At 29.6% G+C, this 17,791-nt stretch overlaps 1 protein-coding gene across 1 annotated transcript; it reads right to left on the bottom strand.

The window, feature by feature from the left end:
* Positions 1–621: 621 nt before the first annotated feature.
* On the bottom strand, positions 622–15,169 carry LOC145325236 (uncharacterized). The gene is made up of 13 exons (XM_080168162.1): positions 15,098–15,169; positions 14,445–14,517; positions 11,337–11,408; positions 10,252–10,304; positions 10,013–10,061; positions 9,031–9,132; positions 6,379–6,405; positions 5,932–6,000; positions 4,429–4,551; positions 4,079–4,146; positions 3,416–3,494; positions 3,133–3,212; positions 622–961 (listed from the first exon to the last, which is right to left on the bottom strand). Exons 1-13 carry the CDS (start codon positions 15,142–15,144, stop codon positions 904–906), a joined length of 900 nt encoding a protein of 299 aa, XP_080024288.1. The 5' UTR covers positions 15,145–15,169; the 3' UTR covers positions 622–903.
* Between the last annotated feature and the right edge of the window lie 2,622 nt (positions 15,170–17,791).

Raw genomic sequence — 17,791 nt, 5'->3', positions numbered from 1 at the left:
CATTGTCAATTAATCTCTTATGATGACATTAGTGAAACAAGAATTTCATTTTAATATGAGGCCCCATCAAAATTTATAAACAATTCTAAGTACCATTTTCTTACAAGAATAAGATTTAGAAAATATGTAAGCAGCATGTATTTGAATCCCAATTATTGCAAAACAAACAAAAAATTACTAAATTAAGTCATAATTTTCTAGATTATGTGTTTATAAAAATATTACCAAAAGATCTTTAAAAAGTATAATATTTTTACGTAATTTAAAAGTGTATGACCTAATTACATTTTTGAGAGTCAATATTTCAAGTTGAATATTCAATGTTTGAAAAATAAAAAATGTTAATAAACAACCGATTAATTCTTGTCCTTTCAAATGTATTAAATATAATTTTGGCTTCTGAACTTTATAATTTATGATTGTCGATAACAAAATTTTCAATGTCTGAATAACAAAACAGTTTGAATTCTGTCAAATTGGGTAGAGATTTTTCTTTTGTCTTTGAGAAAAACTATTTTTATTGACCAATTTATGAAAAAAAATAATTTTCTAATACTAACTTTAAATTTTATTGATATGGAGTTGACAAAATGATTATGATTTTAGGGATTTTAAATTTCATTTATTAATTTTAGAATTTTATGAAAATATATAACAACAATTTCATCAAACTTCTGTATTTGATGATTTATATTTATTCTAACTAATATACATTTTCTAATATTAAAAAGTAATGTATTGTACAAAGCAAATTGAGCAATTCTTTGTTTTTGTATGAAAATTAATAGATAAATTTCAATATCTTGTATTCAAGAAAATTTAAAGATTTATAATTGCCATTATAGAAGAAATGTAAATTTTTCCCGGGTGTGAAGCGCACTGGAATTTTTGACAACATATTTTTTACACACAGGCTGGTGGTATATGCTTCTCTGTTATGACAGCCTTGTCGTTTCTCCAACTGAAAATATTATAACAAGAATGATTACAGTCAAAGCATATAGATAAGGACAGTTTTTATTCATATGTAGCACAGCAATTACAATTACTTATCGGTTGTTAATGAAATCAAAGTCAAGTAGAGTAATATAAAGGATTTCATAAAATCCTTATTTCTACAATTAGTTCTATTTCTCTCAGTTATATATTTATACTTTAAACCTTTACCATATTTTATCCAGGGAGGGAGGGGACAATATGCTGTTTGTTTTAGTAGTCCCCAAAGTTTTATTATAACGTTTTCTTATTCGTTGACTTGACAACTTTGGAGACTTTTAATAAATCTTGAATAGTTGGGTTATTAAGCTTAGTGTCCGAACGTTCCAACCACTAATTACAATCTACAGAATAGATAATTTTGTGCATCATCATTGGGGATGTACATCAATTTATTGACGATTGTCTTATTCCTTTGGATACCACATTTTCTCTACATAAGCAATATTTTTGAAGAGGAAAACTTTTTTTGCACTTTCATCAGTATTTTCATTATTGCATTACTTCTCCTCATTCAATTAATAATATGTTTAAATCAGGGATCTAAAGGGCTAAGACAATGTTGAGGAAATGTGGTATCTAAAGGGAAAACGGCGGCGGATCTTTATGAAATTTTAATATGTTATGTAGACATATAAGAAAAGCTTAGTATTTTGGTAAGACAAAATGCTTTGTTTGAGTCCAAAAAAAATATTTTAGCTCTTTAACTGGATGACCCTGCTAGGTTTGCTAGCATCCTGTGCCCGCTAGGATGGAGATAATCAAAAAATTCCAACTTTCAGTTATGTGTCATACCCATATTTAAAAAGTTACTCAGTTATATTCCTCAATCTTTCACACACAGAAAATGAAATAGAAAAAAACATGAGTGGGGGGGGGGGGGGGTGGGGGTTGGCGGGGCGTTAAGGGACTATACCCGAAATTTCTACAAATGTAATCAGAATATTTAATAATTTAATAGAGTGAATTTTTTTCTGCGGAAAAATTTCAGATTAGAAGACAGACATTTTAAGATATATAGTAGCTTTACTGGTAAAAAATATGTAATAAAAAAAATGTACCTTTATACATATTTATTCAGGTAGTAGGCATATGTATTATACTTATGTATGAATATTGGAGATCACAGGGTTTGGATTAGGGGGGTTATATAACCCCCTGGCAAGTTCAAAATTGGGTTGTAGTGCCCCAGGGAAATATTTACGATAGGGGGGGGGGGGGGGGGTTAATAACACAAATGAAGTCCATACAAACCAACTAATCCAATAATCAATAAGCTAGGAGGAGGGGAGGGGAAGGGAAGGTATTCCTCGATTTAAAAACATTTAGGCACTTTTAACCTCCCCCACCCAGAATTGTGTGTATGCCCTTGATTATTGGTAATGCATATGCCCAAAGGCAGACAACAAAAAAGCATATTGAGAAAAAGAGACAAATATTGATAATCTTTAATGAACAGATTTTCTATTTTTTTCCTGAAAGGGCGACAGTGATAAGAATATAGAGGATAAATTAATCTTCTCATGGGAAAAGTGATACCTGGAAATATTGAGATCGGGGGTGAGGGAAGAGTTCAGAGTGGAATGAAAGTTAATTCATAAGAAATGATCTTTTCGACAACGTCTTTTTACTTTGATTGGAAATATTATATTTGTGTACTTAAATCATTGACAATTCTATTACAAAGAGAAAGACACAAATAAAAAGGATACAAATGTATGCAGTGTTGAGATAAATTTGATATAAGTTTAAAAATCTACTGATTTGTTTAGTTATTATATAAAATAAAAAGATAGAGGGAAAATATTACATAAATCATTTTTAAAAGATATGTATCATTTCTATGTTTTCTTAAGCATGACTGGCAGACCGACAGGACTAAACAAATTATGTACTGGATGCTTATTAGTACAGGGAATCATCACCTAGAATATCAGCTGTCAATCTTAAATAACAGCTGAGAAAATAATATTTTCTCTATACTGTACAGAAGGACTGACGGAAAGACAGTAGTTTTTCTACTAGTAAATGTAAAAGAGTTAAAAACTATGGAATGAACATTCATATTTTAATAAATCTTCACAATTAACACATCCTCTTGGCTTTTAATCCTACTTATATGTATATGTGTATTACCTGTACTGAAGTAAAGTCGAGTCCTTGGCAAATTCTGTGGCAGCTTTGGAAATATCTGTTTCTACTATTGGCTTTACCTCCTACCAAAGAAACAAATGTCATAAAATTGTTTTGTAATAAATTTATAATTTAGATACAATGATTTTCTTTACTTTTCCTTGATCTATAATATTGACTATTTATCAAAACTTATCCCAAAATTGTTTGTAAGCCAGTTAAAAATACCAATTCACAACTTCACTATTGATTGTAAATATTTTCTTATCTTTTTTTTGTATTTTACCTTAGCTTGGCAGATAACACATTTCTTTTTGTTGGCAGCGGCTGAGGCAGCACTATGTTCTGTTGCACATTCTGATATCCTGAATATTAGTACAATTATTTACCACTAGGGTGCAGCACTATGTTCTGTTGCACATTCTGATATCCTGAATGTTAGTACAATTATTTACCACTAGGGTGCAGCACTATGTTCTGTAGCACATTCTGATATCCTGAATATTAGTACAATTATTTACCACTAGGGTGCAGCACTAAGTTCTGTAGCACATTCTGATATCCTGAATGTTAGTACAATTATTTACCACTAGGGTTCAGCACTATGTTCTGTAGCACATTCTGATATCCTGAATATTAGTACAATTATTTACCACTAGGGTGCAGCACTAAGTTCTGTGTCACATTCTGATATCCTGAATATTAGAACAATTATTTACCACTAGGGTGCAGCACTATGTTCTGTAGCACATTCTGATATCCTGAATATTAGAACAATTATTTACCACTAGGGTGCAGCACTATGTTCTGTAGCACATTCTGATATCCTGAATATTAGAACAATTATTTACCACTAGGGTGCAGCACTAAGTTCTGTAGCACATTCTGATATAATTTATCTCAGTAACAGTTATCATTAAGAAGGTGTTATATATAACTATAAATTTACCTGGAGGCAGAATTATGACGACTGTGACTATGGGTATGGGGTTTTTCTCCATCCTTCTTTTCAGTCCCCTGCAATTGAAAATCATTTTTTTCTAACATATTTTACATGTTAAACCTTTTTACTTTCCTTTCTAACGATTTTTGAATAGTAATAAAAAATTGTGTTTTCATTAAAGTAAAACAATAGAACTGGGAAGGGATTAAATAACTGTGTGTTCTCACTCTGGGGACCCTGTGCCGACATTCAATTACATTTTTGAATATCAGCAAATAGCCTACTTAATACATTTATTGTGTTATCTTAGGTATATTCGAGCTTTTTAGTAAAGTTTACTTAAGACTAAATCTTACCTTTTCTTTATCATTCAATTCATTATCATCTTCTTCAAAGGCAGGATTATCAATTATAAATGAAACAAAGTCAGCTTTGTGTGGAGTGGGAGCTCTTGGAGGGTCCGGTGGATGGATCATTGTCTAAATAGAATAATCAAACAATGAATCATTTATAGTCGTTAGGATAACCCAATGATAGTTCATCAACTTATAAAAAAAATCGTAAGTAGATTATTAAGGTTAGATTAATGATAAATGGATCAATGATCTATGAAAGTTTAAACATAACAGAGTTATCAATGATATATTTTATTTTGATAGATTGATGAATTAAATGGATAAAAAGACTTTTTTTAAAGAAAGATTTTTATACTATGAAAAGATGGTTAAATGTTAAATTAATGATTTATGAATTGAGAAACAAAAGACAGAACATTTATAGTTTTATATGGATAAAAGAGTTATTAGTTGTTCCTGTGATATGAAGTAGTAAAGTTTTTGTCTGTAGCTTAATATTTTATAATTTAGGTTCAGCTTTTAGGCCACTTTTCAACCCATTGTGCGTCTTCAAATATAGAGCATCAAGATGATAGCCGATTGTATGAATTATTGCAGGTTGAAAGTTAGATATATAAAATTTTAATACATGAATCTTCAATCTAGTTCATTTATGGATATTTTAATATAATCTGAAAGAAAATTTGATAGCTTGATATAAATGTGAAGACAGGCTTACTAATAGATAGATAAACCTTCCGACAGAGAGCCAGACAATGTTTAATGTTATAATTAATTGCTGATAAAATGAATTATCCATTACTATGGATCTGATTATACTAATTATCATATAAAGAGAATCTGTCTGCAACTCTACTGCAGATAAAATCCTAAACAACAAGGAAAACACTGTTTAATATGGAGTAGCTACAGATTTTGTAAGAATCTAAATACAGTAACCATACTTTATAAATAGATGGTAAGGTAAGAGGCACATTACTAGAAGTAATAGATAGATAGAATTTTTTTTATCCCAGTCAACATAAGCAAAAAATATTTGTCCTAAAATTGTGACATTTCGGATAGGTTGGAACAGTTTATATGGCCAAAAAAATGATGTCATACAATACAACTGACCAATAATAGGCTAGTATGTATGAAATTTACCAATGGTAAAATTTAAATTGGCTTATCATTTGGTCATTTGTTTTGCATCGCGTCATTTTTTATTAGGCACTATAAGCTGCTTCGGTTAGGTTAGTTTGGTGTGTTATAGTTAAGTTAGGTAAGCAGGGGCGTCCAAGCTTTTTTATTTGGGGGGGGGGGGGTAAAATTTTGAAAATAAATATTTTGGGGGTGCCTACGGCACCCCCAACCTCATTTTTTTTTTTTTGGGGGGGGGGTAATCACCCAATTACCCCCCCCCCCTTGGACGTCTATGTAGGTAAGACACATGCAGATAACATCAAATAAAGTCAGATATATACATACAAAAGACAGATAGATAGATAGATGGATTGTCACCTGAAATTCTGTCCAGGAAATTTTTCCATCTTTATCTTGGTCGGCATAGGCAAACATTTCATTTATATCCTAACCATTTGCAAACATCAACTTGTTAATAATTCAAAATTGGAGAATGTGTCCATAGTTATTTATCGCATTTTATTATAGACAGGTAATTAGTAAAATAAAAAAATATAAATTATTTCCAGTTTTGATGTCCTTGTGAATTCGAGTTCTGAGTCAAACGGAAAATGCATGTATCGTATCGTTTTACAGACAATTTTCCAAGAAGAATGGGATACAAACCAAAACTCTGAAACTGCAAATACAATGATATAAGACTGGCAAGTACATTATTAAACAAAATCTGTAAAATAATTTGCTGTTCATATTTTCATTTATCTTTTTAAAGCTTGTTATTGTTGCATTATACTCAGATATTTATAATTATTAACAATTTGTAACCTTAATTTCAACTCTAACAGGTAGATTCTGAAAAATATAAATTAATTATCCCAAATGAAAAAGATACAATTAGAGTTTTGGATCTAGTGCAGTAAGATGTTGCTGTAAACGATTATCTCCAAAAATCTGTGAATTCTACAGGCTGCTAGCTGTCAAAGACTGAGGGTACATGTAATGCCCGCATAAGCGGCACAAGAAGACCTTTAAATAATCTGGATTAGTCAAAACCCAATGATGCACAGGGAAAGCTTCAGTGAAGAAAAGACGCTTAAAATAAGTCTTTTTCGCGCATTTATGAGCACTGCGAGATAACTGTGCATTATTGAGTAATAAATATACCAGATTATTTGAAGGCTTTGTTTTGTCGGTTAAAATTTTGTGAGAGAATAATCAATACGTTCCACTGTTTGGCCATAAGCAGCCTTTAAAGTTCATAGGTTTTTGGAGATAATCTTTGCCAGAAACATTTCACCATGAACTGCCCTAGTTCCAAAATTTTAATTAAAATTACTCAAATGTAATGAATCTTTTCTTTGTTTTATCAACTAATTACCATATTGATTATATAATTACTATTCAAGTTTAATTACAAATAATAATTTATATATTGCATGTAAGTTTTGTAATTAGATTTTATTGTAATTAAACAATACACTTTTATAAATCTTGTAAAATTATTGTTAAAAAATAATACATTAAATGCCATGCTAAAGTCTAAGTGTATTTAACTTGCTGTTTCAAAACCTTTTTGCTATTTTTTTTAAAAATATGATTATACAATATGATGATGATGAATTCGTAGTACTAAAAATAGTATAAGAAGACAACGCCTAATTATAATTATTTCTTTTCTTTTAATTTATGCGAAACTGTATTTAAATAATGAGATGAAAAACAGCATTGCAGACAAATTTTTAGCTTGCTCCAGCAAAAGGGATAAAGATTTATTGAAAGAAAGTGCTTGCATGTGTATCCAATGAGATTCCGTAAACCACTATACAGGTCATTCCACTTAGTAATCCAAAGGGATAAGACAATGGCCGATAAATTAATATTGTACATTCCCAATGATGATACACAAATTCAACCCTTCTGTAGATTACAATTGATTGTTGAAACGTCTGGACACTAAACTTAATAAACCAACCAATCAAAATTTAATAAAAGTCCCCATAGGTGTTAAGCAAACGAAAAAGAAAATGTTATTGTAAAACTTCGGGGACTAATATAATAAACAGCTCATTATCCCCTCCCTCATTGCACTCTCATATATTTTTTTAATTAGAAAATAACCACTTGGGTGATAATTGAAAAGACCGTTTAAAAATCCAGTGGTACAACTGACGGAGTTAAAGTTACTTATAGAGGAAACAGGGATAACAACATCCATAAGTAGCGAAGCTTAAAAAAAATGGAAAAGAATAAGATAAGATTTAAACTGTATTTGTTGAATTCAATAATAGATGTGTTATAGTTAATTATGCTCCTTGATAATGGGAATGTTGACAAGAAATTTCAGCCTCCTATATTAGATATGAACCAAGAAATTCACATTTCCCCCATAGCGTTACGGACTGACTGACAGACGGACGTACGTACAGACGAAGTGAATTATAGAGTATCTTCGCTACTAAAAAACTACAATACAATAAAATATTATTTCTTCAGCTGCAGAGTCCCTTTCCTCCTGGCAAGTAACAATGCAACAAAAAGTTAAATTCAGCATCAAAAAGTTCGACTCAATCTGTAGATACACATACATTCATTCAAGGAGACAGAGATATGGAAAATCAAACATTACCATAACAAAGAAAAAAAGTTAAAGGCATTGAAATTATTAGAAAAAAGAAGGCCAAAGCCATGTTATAGATGTAATGACATATTTTACTATACAGTAGAAGCGGCAAGAACATCAAAATAATTTTTTTAAGTATTAACCATAAACTTGAACTAAATAATGACAATCTTTTTTAATATATTTTTTATCTTATAACCCAACAACTAAAGCCTAAAATCATAATTAACCTGATTCTTTTTATAACTTTTTTTTACTATTTATTTATAGAATAATTGTCCATGTCTTTTTAAATCCCTGGTACAACTGTGTATTGAATAAGAAAGGCCTATTCTCTAGTAAAAGTGAAACTTCATGCCAAATGCAAGAAATTTCAAAGTGACACACCCAATTTTTGCAATTGGTAAAATAGAAAATAAAGGGATTATACAATCACAAAAAGAGGCACACAAAAAAGTCAGAAAGAGAGGGGACAATTGGCTGTTTATTAAATTAGTCCCCAAAGTTTTAAATAACGTTTTCTTATTCATTGGCTTAGCAACTTTGATAACTTTTAATGAATTTTAATTGGTAGGTTCATTTAGTTGAGTGTCCAAACTTTTAAACCACTAATTTATTATCTACATAAGGGGTAAATTTGTGTATCATCATTGGGAATGTACATCTTTTTATCAGCCATTGTCTTATCCCTTTAGATCCCTGAATAAAAACAATAGGCAAATTTCACAAAAAAGATACTTCTCACTGCTGCAAGCTTTGTTTCTTATCAATAAAGCTCTCTTTGCTAGTAAATATACACTATACAGCTGCTAAACTCTAAAAATACATGAATTATTAAATTTTTTATAAACTGGTACCTGCATTATTTCTATAAAATCATCTTTCATAATGTATCTTTGATTAATTTTGTACTTCTTGGCTCGAAATTCTTTTGGCAAAGGGTCTGTTCCACAAAAATGCTGAATTGAAAAATTTGTAAACAAAAGTGATGTGTAATCCTATTATATAAAGTCCTTATACTAAAGTAACAGGATGTTTGTCTTTTGTCTGTGTGTTTGTACCAAAGGATCTTGCTAACTGCTGAACCGATCAGGTTTTCCTTAACAGGGTAGCTTCTCATAGGTCCCGGGAAGGTTTATAACTATTTAGGAGGAGGCTGTCACCACCCACCCAAGAGAAATTGCCCATAGAAAAAAATTCCACCCCAAAAATTTTTTTTTAACTTAAATTAAAAATGAGGTGGTTTTTTTTTTACTTTTTCTTTTAAAATCTAAAATAATAAATTGGGTTATCAAATTTGACTTCCCCCTCCTCAAGTGTTCATATAGGCCTCTAGGGGCGTAGATGCTAGTTGAAATATTGATATGGCAAATAAATGCATTAGTTTTATGTTTTCCCTTTTTTTAAAACTAATATGTCTAGCATCTGTTAACACATTCAATATCACATATTTTTACTCTGCATCATGCATTCTTAATGAGAATGTTATTGGAATAGTTATCTATCACATTGTATTATAGACAGTTTTCGGCATATAGTAAGATGAAAAATTATAAGATTATATTCAATTTCCTAGCCTGGGTCAGCCTTTTAGGGTATTGATATTTACATTTTTATTTTATTGTACGTAGAAAATTGGCTATAAAATTATATGATATATGATTTTCAGTATACACTGGAAAAGGTTTACCAAAGAAAGATAAGAAGATTTTAAATTATCTCTATTCTATTCAAAACTAAAAGACATGGGCGTACAAATGTGTGGTGTCAACAATCAAAATAATTTTAAAGGCCAGCCTTCCCCTCAGTTATTATGTACTGAAAATTATATTGAAATACCTTGAACATTATTTTTCTAAATTCGAATTCATCTTCTTCTCTAAATTTTCTAAAATAAAAAAATAAAAAATTTTCTCAAAATTTTTTATGTAAATAATGTAAGTATAAATAGACAAAGTATATTTCCTCCATAGCATGACGGACTGACTGACTGATAGACATACAGATGAAGACTTTGGGTGTAAAATGTAAAAATTACTAAAATTTATATATGTTGTTATAAATATCAAATCTATTACCTTAATATTAATTTACAAAAATCATCAAAATAAATCACTCCTTTCTTCTCAACCTAAGATAAGAAATTTTTTTAGCCCAGAGATTGAACCATTATTACAAATTTGCTCAAAGGAAAATTTTGGTATAGTCCCTTTTGTGGCAATGCCTCTTAGTGGGCGTTTTGTTGTATTTTCACATTAGTTTTTATAGCTTTTATATTAGGTTAGGCTAGGTTAAGTTGGGTCAGGTGATTGCCACGAAGGGTTAGGCAATTGTCCCTGCAGGATTAGAGCTCCATGCAGGGGCTTTAATAGGGGAAAAGCTAATGTGAAAATACGATGAAACGCCCCTTAAGAGGCATTGCCATGAAAGGGACTTTACCAAAAAATTTCATTAATTATTGTCAACTGTTTGTTAACTCTTGAATATTAATAAAACTATTTCTAGTTGAGTGTTTTAAAAATGAGTTGCTTCACTTTAAATTTTGAATATTTAAGTTTACAAATTACTGAGGATACATATTATAATTATTCTAATGTCCTCACCATTAAAATCATATTTTTCTTTCTACAAATTCATTCTACTAAATATTTTTGATTAAAAAAAAAGAAAATAAGCTCAACAAATCTTAAAGGATAAAATGATATTAAACTTTAATACATTATATAACATAACAAGTTTTTAAAATCTTCTTTATTTTAAAGTTAGTATGTTTTTCAACCTATTTTTAAAAAAATACACTATTCTAAGACATGAAGATATATTTCGATTTTAGCAATCATTTTCAATTCATTTTGTCTAAAAAAATATAGGTATGAGACATTAGATAACAGCAAATATGATCAAAGATATTAAACATACATTTATATAGAACAATGTCACAAATTATTTTGAATCTTAGGTATCACCAGAAAATACAAATGACAACTGAAAAAGTTTGAAAAAAAGATTAAAACATTAGTTTTTTAAAAGGAGGAGTAGGTAATAATTCTTGGCCTTGTTTGAGTTGATCTTTTAAAGGAGATAAATCTTTGTTTGAAGAATTATTTGGTCCAGATATTTTAGTGGCAGACATTCACATCCAATACTAAAAAAATGCACAAACCTCATTCCCCATATCAATAATTTCTTGTTCCGTTGGATTAAGGCCTAAACTCTGCATACTCGGTAACAGGTCCTAAAATTGAAAAATCTATCAATTTATTTATAACTATCGGTTCCTCCCCTAGAAGCCTCTAGGTGGACCTTGGGGTGGGGAGGGGGAAGTTGACTGTCATATTCCCTCTTTAATTTTAGTTTTAAAAAGAAAAATAACACAATTTTCTTGAGGGGTAGGGTTTTTTTCTATGGGTGATATCTTCCTCAAAACAGTTATAAACTATCCCAGGACCTATGAAAAGCTTTATTGTAAAGGAGAACCATAACGGTTTAGCAGTTAGCAAGATCCTTCGGTACAGACAGACACACAGATGGAATCACAGGCAGCATGTTACTTTTATATAAGGATGAAACAATGAAATTAATTATATAAAGATTTTGCTTTGAAAAGATTTACTGAAAGATACATTTTACATAATTTTTACACTTTTGCTATATATTATATATAAACTTTATTTTTTTTTTTTTTTTAGCTGAACTACTTTGCATATTATGTATTGTGCCTTTTTTACTTTTATAGATGTGAGTAAATGCATACATTTTAAACTTTTGTCCTTTCCTTTTAGATTAAATTGGACCCTAAATAATACTCAGAAATCTTAAGGGAAAAGAGAATGGACGATTAATTGATATTCATTCTCACTGATGAATAAGATATTATGGTTATAAAACTCTGGATATCATTGTAATTAGCAGTTCAATGTCTACTCCATCCCTGATATTACACAATTTTAAAAAATATTTTACTATCCTGATTTTATAGAGTCAAGGTATGAATTTACGGTTTTGTGTGTCCATAAACATGGCAGCAATAACAGGCTGACTAAAGAGAAGATGTTTATAGTGCCTAAACTACCAATGGCAGGCCAGTATAATTTTAGTTGACCTATGGTAGGCCAGTATGACGTCATCATTAAATTGAATTATATTATTGCAGTTAATGTTAATATGTCATTGGATAGTAGTTACTTATTTCAAACTGATCAAATTAAATGTAAGTGGATGAAAATATACTCAAATCAATCAAGAAGGAAATTGTAATTCTATGAAATATTTATCAGGGATTAGGATACATGACATTAAGTGAGAAATATTCAAAGACAGACATTTTATATTTTTTTTAGTAGGTGACAAAGCTTATCTTTAACCCTTAGTGTCATCACTTTAGTCTGTCCATTGGGAAAATGTAAATTACACAACTGCCAGTCAAAAGGTTTATAAAGTTACTGATTCATTTTTCAAATCAATGAAAATTGAAAATGTTTTTGTGAGGATACATAAAGATGTTTACATCCTGAAGCTTTTTGATAGTGCCTGTAAAAATTACGTCATACTGGCCTACTATTCTTTAATTACAATGTATACTGGGCTGCCATTGGTCACTTGTATTGTATGTCGTAGTTTTTTTATAGACACTATAAAAAGGCTTTGCCATCCTTATTTTTCTGATTACTGGGAAGCTAAACAAATACATGAAACTTTCAAACTTGATATAAAGTTTGATTTACTTATCTTCCATTGTCCTATCCTTTTATCCCAGAAATACTGCAACAATGTTTTGCACCCTTGTATCAATGGAAAAACTTTGGGCTGTTCCTTCAAATCTCTGAAACAGCTGAGTTACATCAAAGTTTCTGGTTGTAATAGCATTATGCTTTGTTATTTTACTATATTTTGATTAAGTTTGGAACCACCTTTTAAGATGATAGACTGACAACATTTTATTATGATAACACTTTATGATGTATAAATATGTGTGTTTAGGAGACTTTTATCATGCGACATATTCATATTTTTACAGACAAATTATGCTGCACTTTACCTTAGTGTAAAAAGTTGATATAATCTTTTCAAGAATTTATTTAAAATCCACAGAAAAATTGTAAAATTATGTAATTTCAGTAAAGAAGGTGTATCAACTTTTTTTTTTTATAGCTAGCTTGTTCTTTTAGTAAGTAGTAGATGTAAAATTTTTCATAGAATTCAGATATGCAATCGGTTTTTTTGTAGACCTCTTATTTTTTAAGTAATTTAAGTTTAAAAAAAAAAAATTAAGTCGATTTTAAGGTACTAAAATGCAACAAAAAAAAGAAAGAAAATGGCCATTATGAACAAAAATAGTAAGATCTTTAATTTGACACCTTACTTTTTCAATTCTGTCAGGTAATTATTGAAAAAATCGATTTTTTTAAACCCACGAGAATAAAAACTTTGAACTTAATTTTATTATTCCACAGATAAAAAAATGTGGGTTCATATATACCTTTAGAATCAGAAAAATATTACGAATTCATTGTAAGCAAAATTGAAAAAAAAGTTTACAATATAGTATATAAACTACAATAAAAGGAATTATATGAAAATATCATATTATATTGTACAGGCAACGTCTTAATTCTTGAATTGAGTATAAAAATGGGAAGGGGGTAAAGAGGGGGTAAAGAGGGGGTAAAAAAGGGAAGACGATAGTGTTGCCTGAACAAAAAATACAATTGGCCATTTGTTTAATTTTTAATTTTTTTACTTTTTTTCAATTTTGCTTACAATGGATTCGTAATATTTTTCTGATTCTAAAGGTATATATGAACCCATGTTTTTTATGTCTGTTTGAGAAAATATTTAGGTCTAAAGTTTTTATTAAACCGAGGTTAAAAAAATAGATTTTTTCAATAATTACTCAACAGAATTTTAAAAGTAAGGTGTCAAATTAAAGATCTTACTATTTTTGTTCTTACTGGCCATTTTCTTCTTTTATTTTGTTGCGTTTTAGTACCTTAAAACCGACTTAATTATTTTTTTAAAAAACTTAAATTACTTAAAAAATAAGAGGTCTACAAAAAAACCGATTGCATATCTGAATTCTATGAAAAATTTTACATCTACTACTTACTAAAAGAACCGGCTAGCTATAAAAAAAAAAGTTGATACACCTTCTTTATAATAATCTAAAAAGATCAATTAATCAAAATTTGTTTGTATTAAGTACCTCATGACCCTCATAACAAATATCTGTTTTAACATGCATTATCCATAAATCACTGAATATGACACTTACCCCTGTTTTGATGGTACCAGAACGTAAACCGGTTTCGTATTGATGGAAGACGACCAATATTTGCTCCATTTCCCTATAATTAAAGTTTTCTCTTGATCCACACCAATTATAATCAGGGAACTAAAGGGATCAGACAATGGCATATAAATTGATGTTTATCCACAACCAATGCTACGCAAAATTACCCCTTCTGTTGACTAAAATTAGTGGAAGAAATTGGGACACTGCTTAATGAACCAACTCATCAAAATTCAATAAAAGTAACTGAAACTGTTAAGGCAACCAATAAGATAACGTTTTTATATAACTTTGGGTGTTAGTGTAATAACAGCCCAATGTTCTCTCCCTTCCTGAATAATATCACCAATTTATCCAAATTTCTCTATTCCTCAATCTGTCAAACTGGCAATCAATATATCTATTGCAAATTTTATCTTGCCTTTATGAAAATCAATTCTTAAATCTATGTTCAAATTCCTTTTCAACCAATGACAAATCAAACTAAGTTTATCTTTGATTTATCAAACTAGCAATCAATGAACATCTTTATATTGAACTGTCTTTCTATCTACATATCACTCATCTAGGAATATTTGAGACTTGATTTTTGTCTGTCTGTCAGTCTTTAAAACTACCTGTCCCTATCTGTTTACCTGTCAGACAGAGGAGTAAGCTCTGCGACCGCCTCCACCCTAGGCATTATGGAATCACCTTTCTAATCCTCTGAAAAAATACAATAATTTATGTAATTAAATATAATTTGACTTGATAAAAGCGTTTGATACAAGCCTTTTTTAAATTACAACTGTAAGAGTGCAGTTGATATAAAAAAAAACAGACTGTAGCTATAAAAAGCATTAATAAATAATATATAGTGTTAATTGTAATGATAATGTCATTGGCCATTCTAACGACGCAAGTATAAGAAACATTGCTTAACAATATGGTAATACAGAACGTAGTAAAAGTGTCTGACTCTGATTAGGACGTAAAAAAAAATAGCTAATGAGAGGCCAGTATACACTGTAATTGACCAATGGTAAAATTTATAGTGGCCTCTCATTGGCTATTTTTTTTACGTCATAATCAGAGTCAGACACTTTTACTAGGTTCTTAATACATAGTCAGCAATGACCACTTTTATTTGCTACCACTAGTCAACAATAAAATGTTGAATTCTTATATTTACATTATGCTTATTTTTAAACACAAAAAAAAATAAAAAAAATTACTTAGACGAAGAGATAAATAATTCCACTGTTAACCCCTTTACAGATAATTTATTCATTCTTTATTGTATTTGAAGAAGAGAGAGTAAACTTTGTTTTATAATGTTAGACCAGCCGCAGTTTTTTTAGTAAGTTGGCGGTGGGGTTACAAATAAACAAAAATATTTGTCTAAAACGACCCAGGTAATATAAATCAAAATATGCTTGATTCCATAATTGAAAAACATTTTAACTTTAAAATAAAACAAACAAAAAATTGTAAATTTAAAATCAACATCCAACAAGGACAATTTTAGAGAATTGCCCACAAATTACTTGCAGAAAAATATATATTGAAAATAAGTAAGGGGGAGGGGGTGGTGGGTGATTTTTCAAATGCTTGACCAAGCTCTTACATGAGGTTCTCAAACCCTAAAGTTATAAACAAACAAACGAAAACCAACCACCCCACTTTTTTCTTATTTTTAATTTGTTTCAAAATAATGTGGCGGGAGGTGGGGGGTGGTTGTGGTCAGTGTTAAACAAGGAAAATTTTTGTATACAGTTTATAGTTTAAAATTGTTAGGGTAAATGACAAAAATGAAAAATTTAGAGAAGGAATTGACAATAGAGCACTGAATATCCTTCAAATAATGTATTTCTTTTTTCAAAATTTTAAAATCCATCAAAAACAAGGTTGATTAAGTAATATTGCCAAACTTTCCTTAACAAAGTGATGGAAAGTAGCTGCACCAATAATAATAGCTTTTATATAAATTCTTTACATTTTTATATCTTTTAAAACACTTCAAAATTTGTAATTTTGTAACCTCTCTCTAAAGTTTATGTTGAAGAATCTTGAATCATATTAACTTGTAAAGGTTACCCATGGGGTGGCATGTCTAGAGATCAAAGTTTTGTACATTCTATTCATATTATTTATGACCTATTCCCTTTATCTAGCAGCTACTCCCCCTACTTTGAGGGGGGGGGGAAGACGACGCACCATTTTAATTTAGCTATACTTCCTTTACCTATAAGAAGTTTTCTATGTAATTGAGAACCATTTAGTTCTAGCGGTTACAGAATTCTTAGGGTACAGACACTTTCAATAGAAAATTAAACATGGGGTACTTCAGATCAGATATTCAGATTTAACAAGATATCAAAGTTATCACTTAGAGAATTACAGACATATCAATTAAATACTCAACAAAAAAAAAAATAAAAATCGGGTTTTGTGCCATAATTTGTTCAATTGTAAGTGGGTTAAATTAAGCAATAATTTTGTTTATTTAAAAACTATAAATAATCAGGATATACGGATATTGATAATTTTTATAATATCAACCATAGAGTTGCTTTACAAAATGTTGATCACTTTGGTTTTGGGTAACAAGGTGAAATATAATAGAATAAACAAGAATGAAAATATACATTAGAAAATCATATTTTTTATATAATACATCAGTTAGTACAATTACTTCTAAAATATTATGATTATAAATGATAAATTATACTTTTAAAATTAATATCAAAGGGTTATGATGTTTATATGTTATTAAGTAACATGAGGAATTAATTAGAACATTTTATTATGAGTCATGATTTGCTTGATATTTAGAAGCTATATATAGTAAAAGTGTCGGCACAGATTATGACGTAAAAAAAATTTACCAATTAGAGGCCAGTAAACACTGTGATTGGTAAATGGTAAAATTTATAGTGGCCTCTCATTGGTTAATTTTTTTAACGTCATAATCTGTGCCGCCACTTTTACTAGCTTTTGATATTTACATTGACATATTGAGACATAATAACAGCATAAATTTAAAAGGGTATTTGCAATTGATATATTACACGAGATGGGATGCCAGACACAATAATCCGTCAAACTTAAAAAGGAATTTCAAGCACATATTCTGAAGACACATATGATTCATTCCAAAAAAACTAGCGACGAAATTTTGGACTAAATAATTTCAAAAAACGCTTTGCTCTAAGAAGTTCAACTTTATTGTTAAATACGGATGAAATGAAAAACATAACTGCTCTTTTGTACCAAAAAGTAAACACGTTTTAGATAATAATATGGACGGATTAATTCTACACAGTGTTCTTATTGGTTCAATTGACAGA

The sequence above is a fragment of the Acartia tonsa genome, chromosome 7 (assembly GCF_053477335.1).
Source record: "Acartia tonsa isolate MP-2025a chromosome 7, ASM5347733v1, whole genome shotgun sequence".
Classification (NCBI taxonomy): Eukaryota; Metazoa; Arthropoda; class Copepoda; order Calanoida; family Acartiidae; genus Acartia; species Acartia tonsa.
This window is presented reverse-complemented; position numbering and strand designations above follow the sequence as displayed.

Coding starts and splice junctions, on each gene's coding strand:
- LOC145325236 (XM_080168162.1), bottom strand. CDS start 15,144: ATGCCTAGGGTGGAGGCGGTCGCAGAGCTTACTCCTCTGTCTGACAG. Junction 9,133..10,012: donor TTAGAAAAATAATGTTCAAG/GTATTTCAATAT, acceptor TTTTCAATTCAG/CATTTTTGTGGAACAGACCC. Junction 6,001..6,378: donor CTGTTAGAGTTGAAATTAAG/GTTACAAATTGT, acceptor GCAAATGGTTAG/GATATAAATGAAATGTTTGC.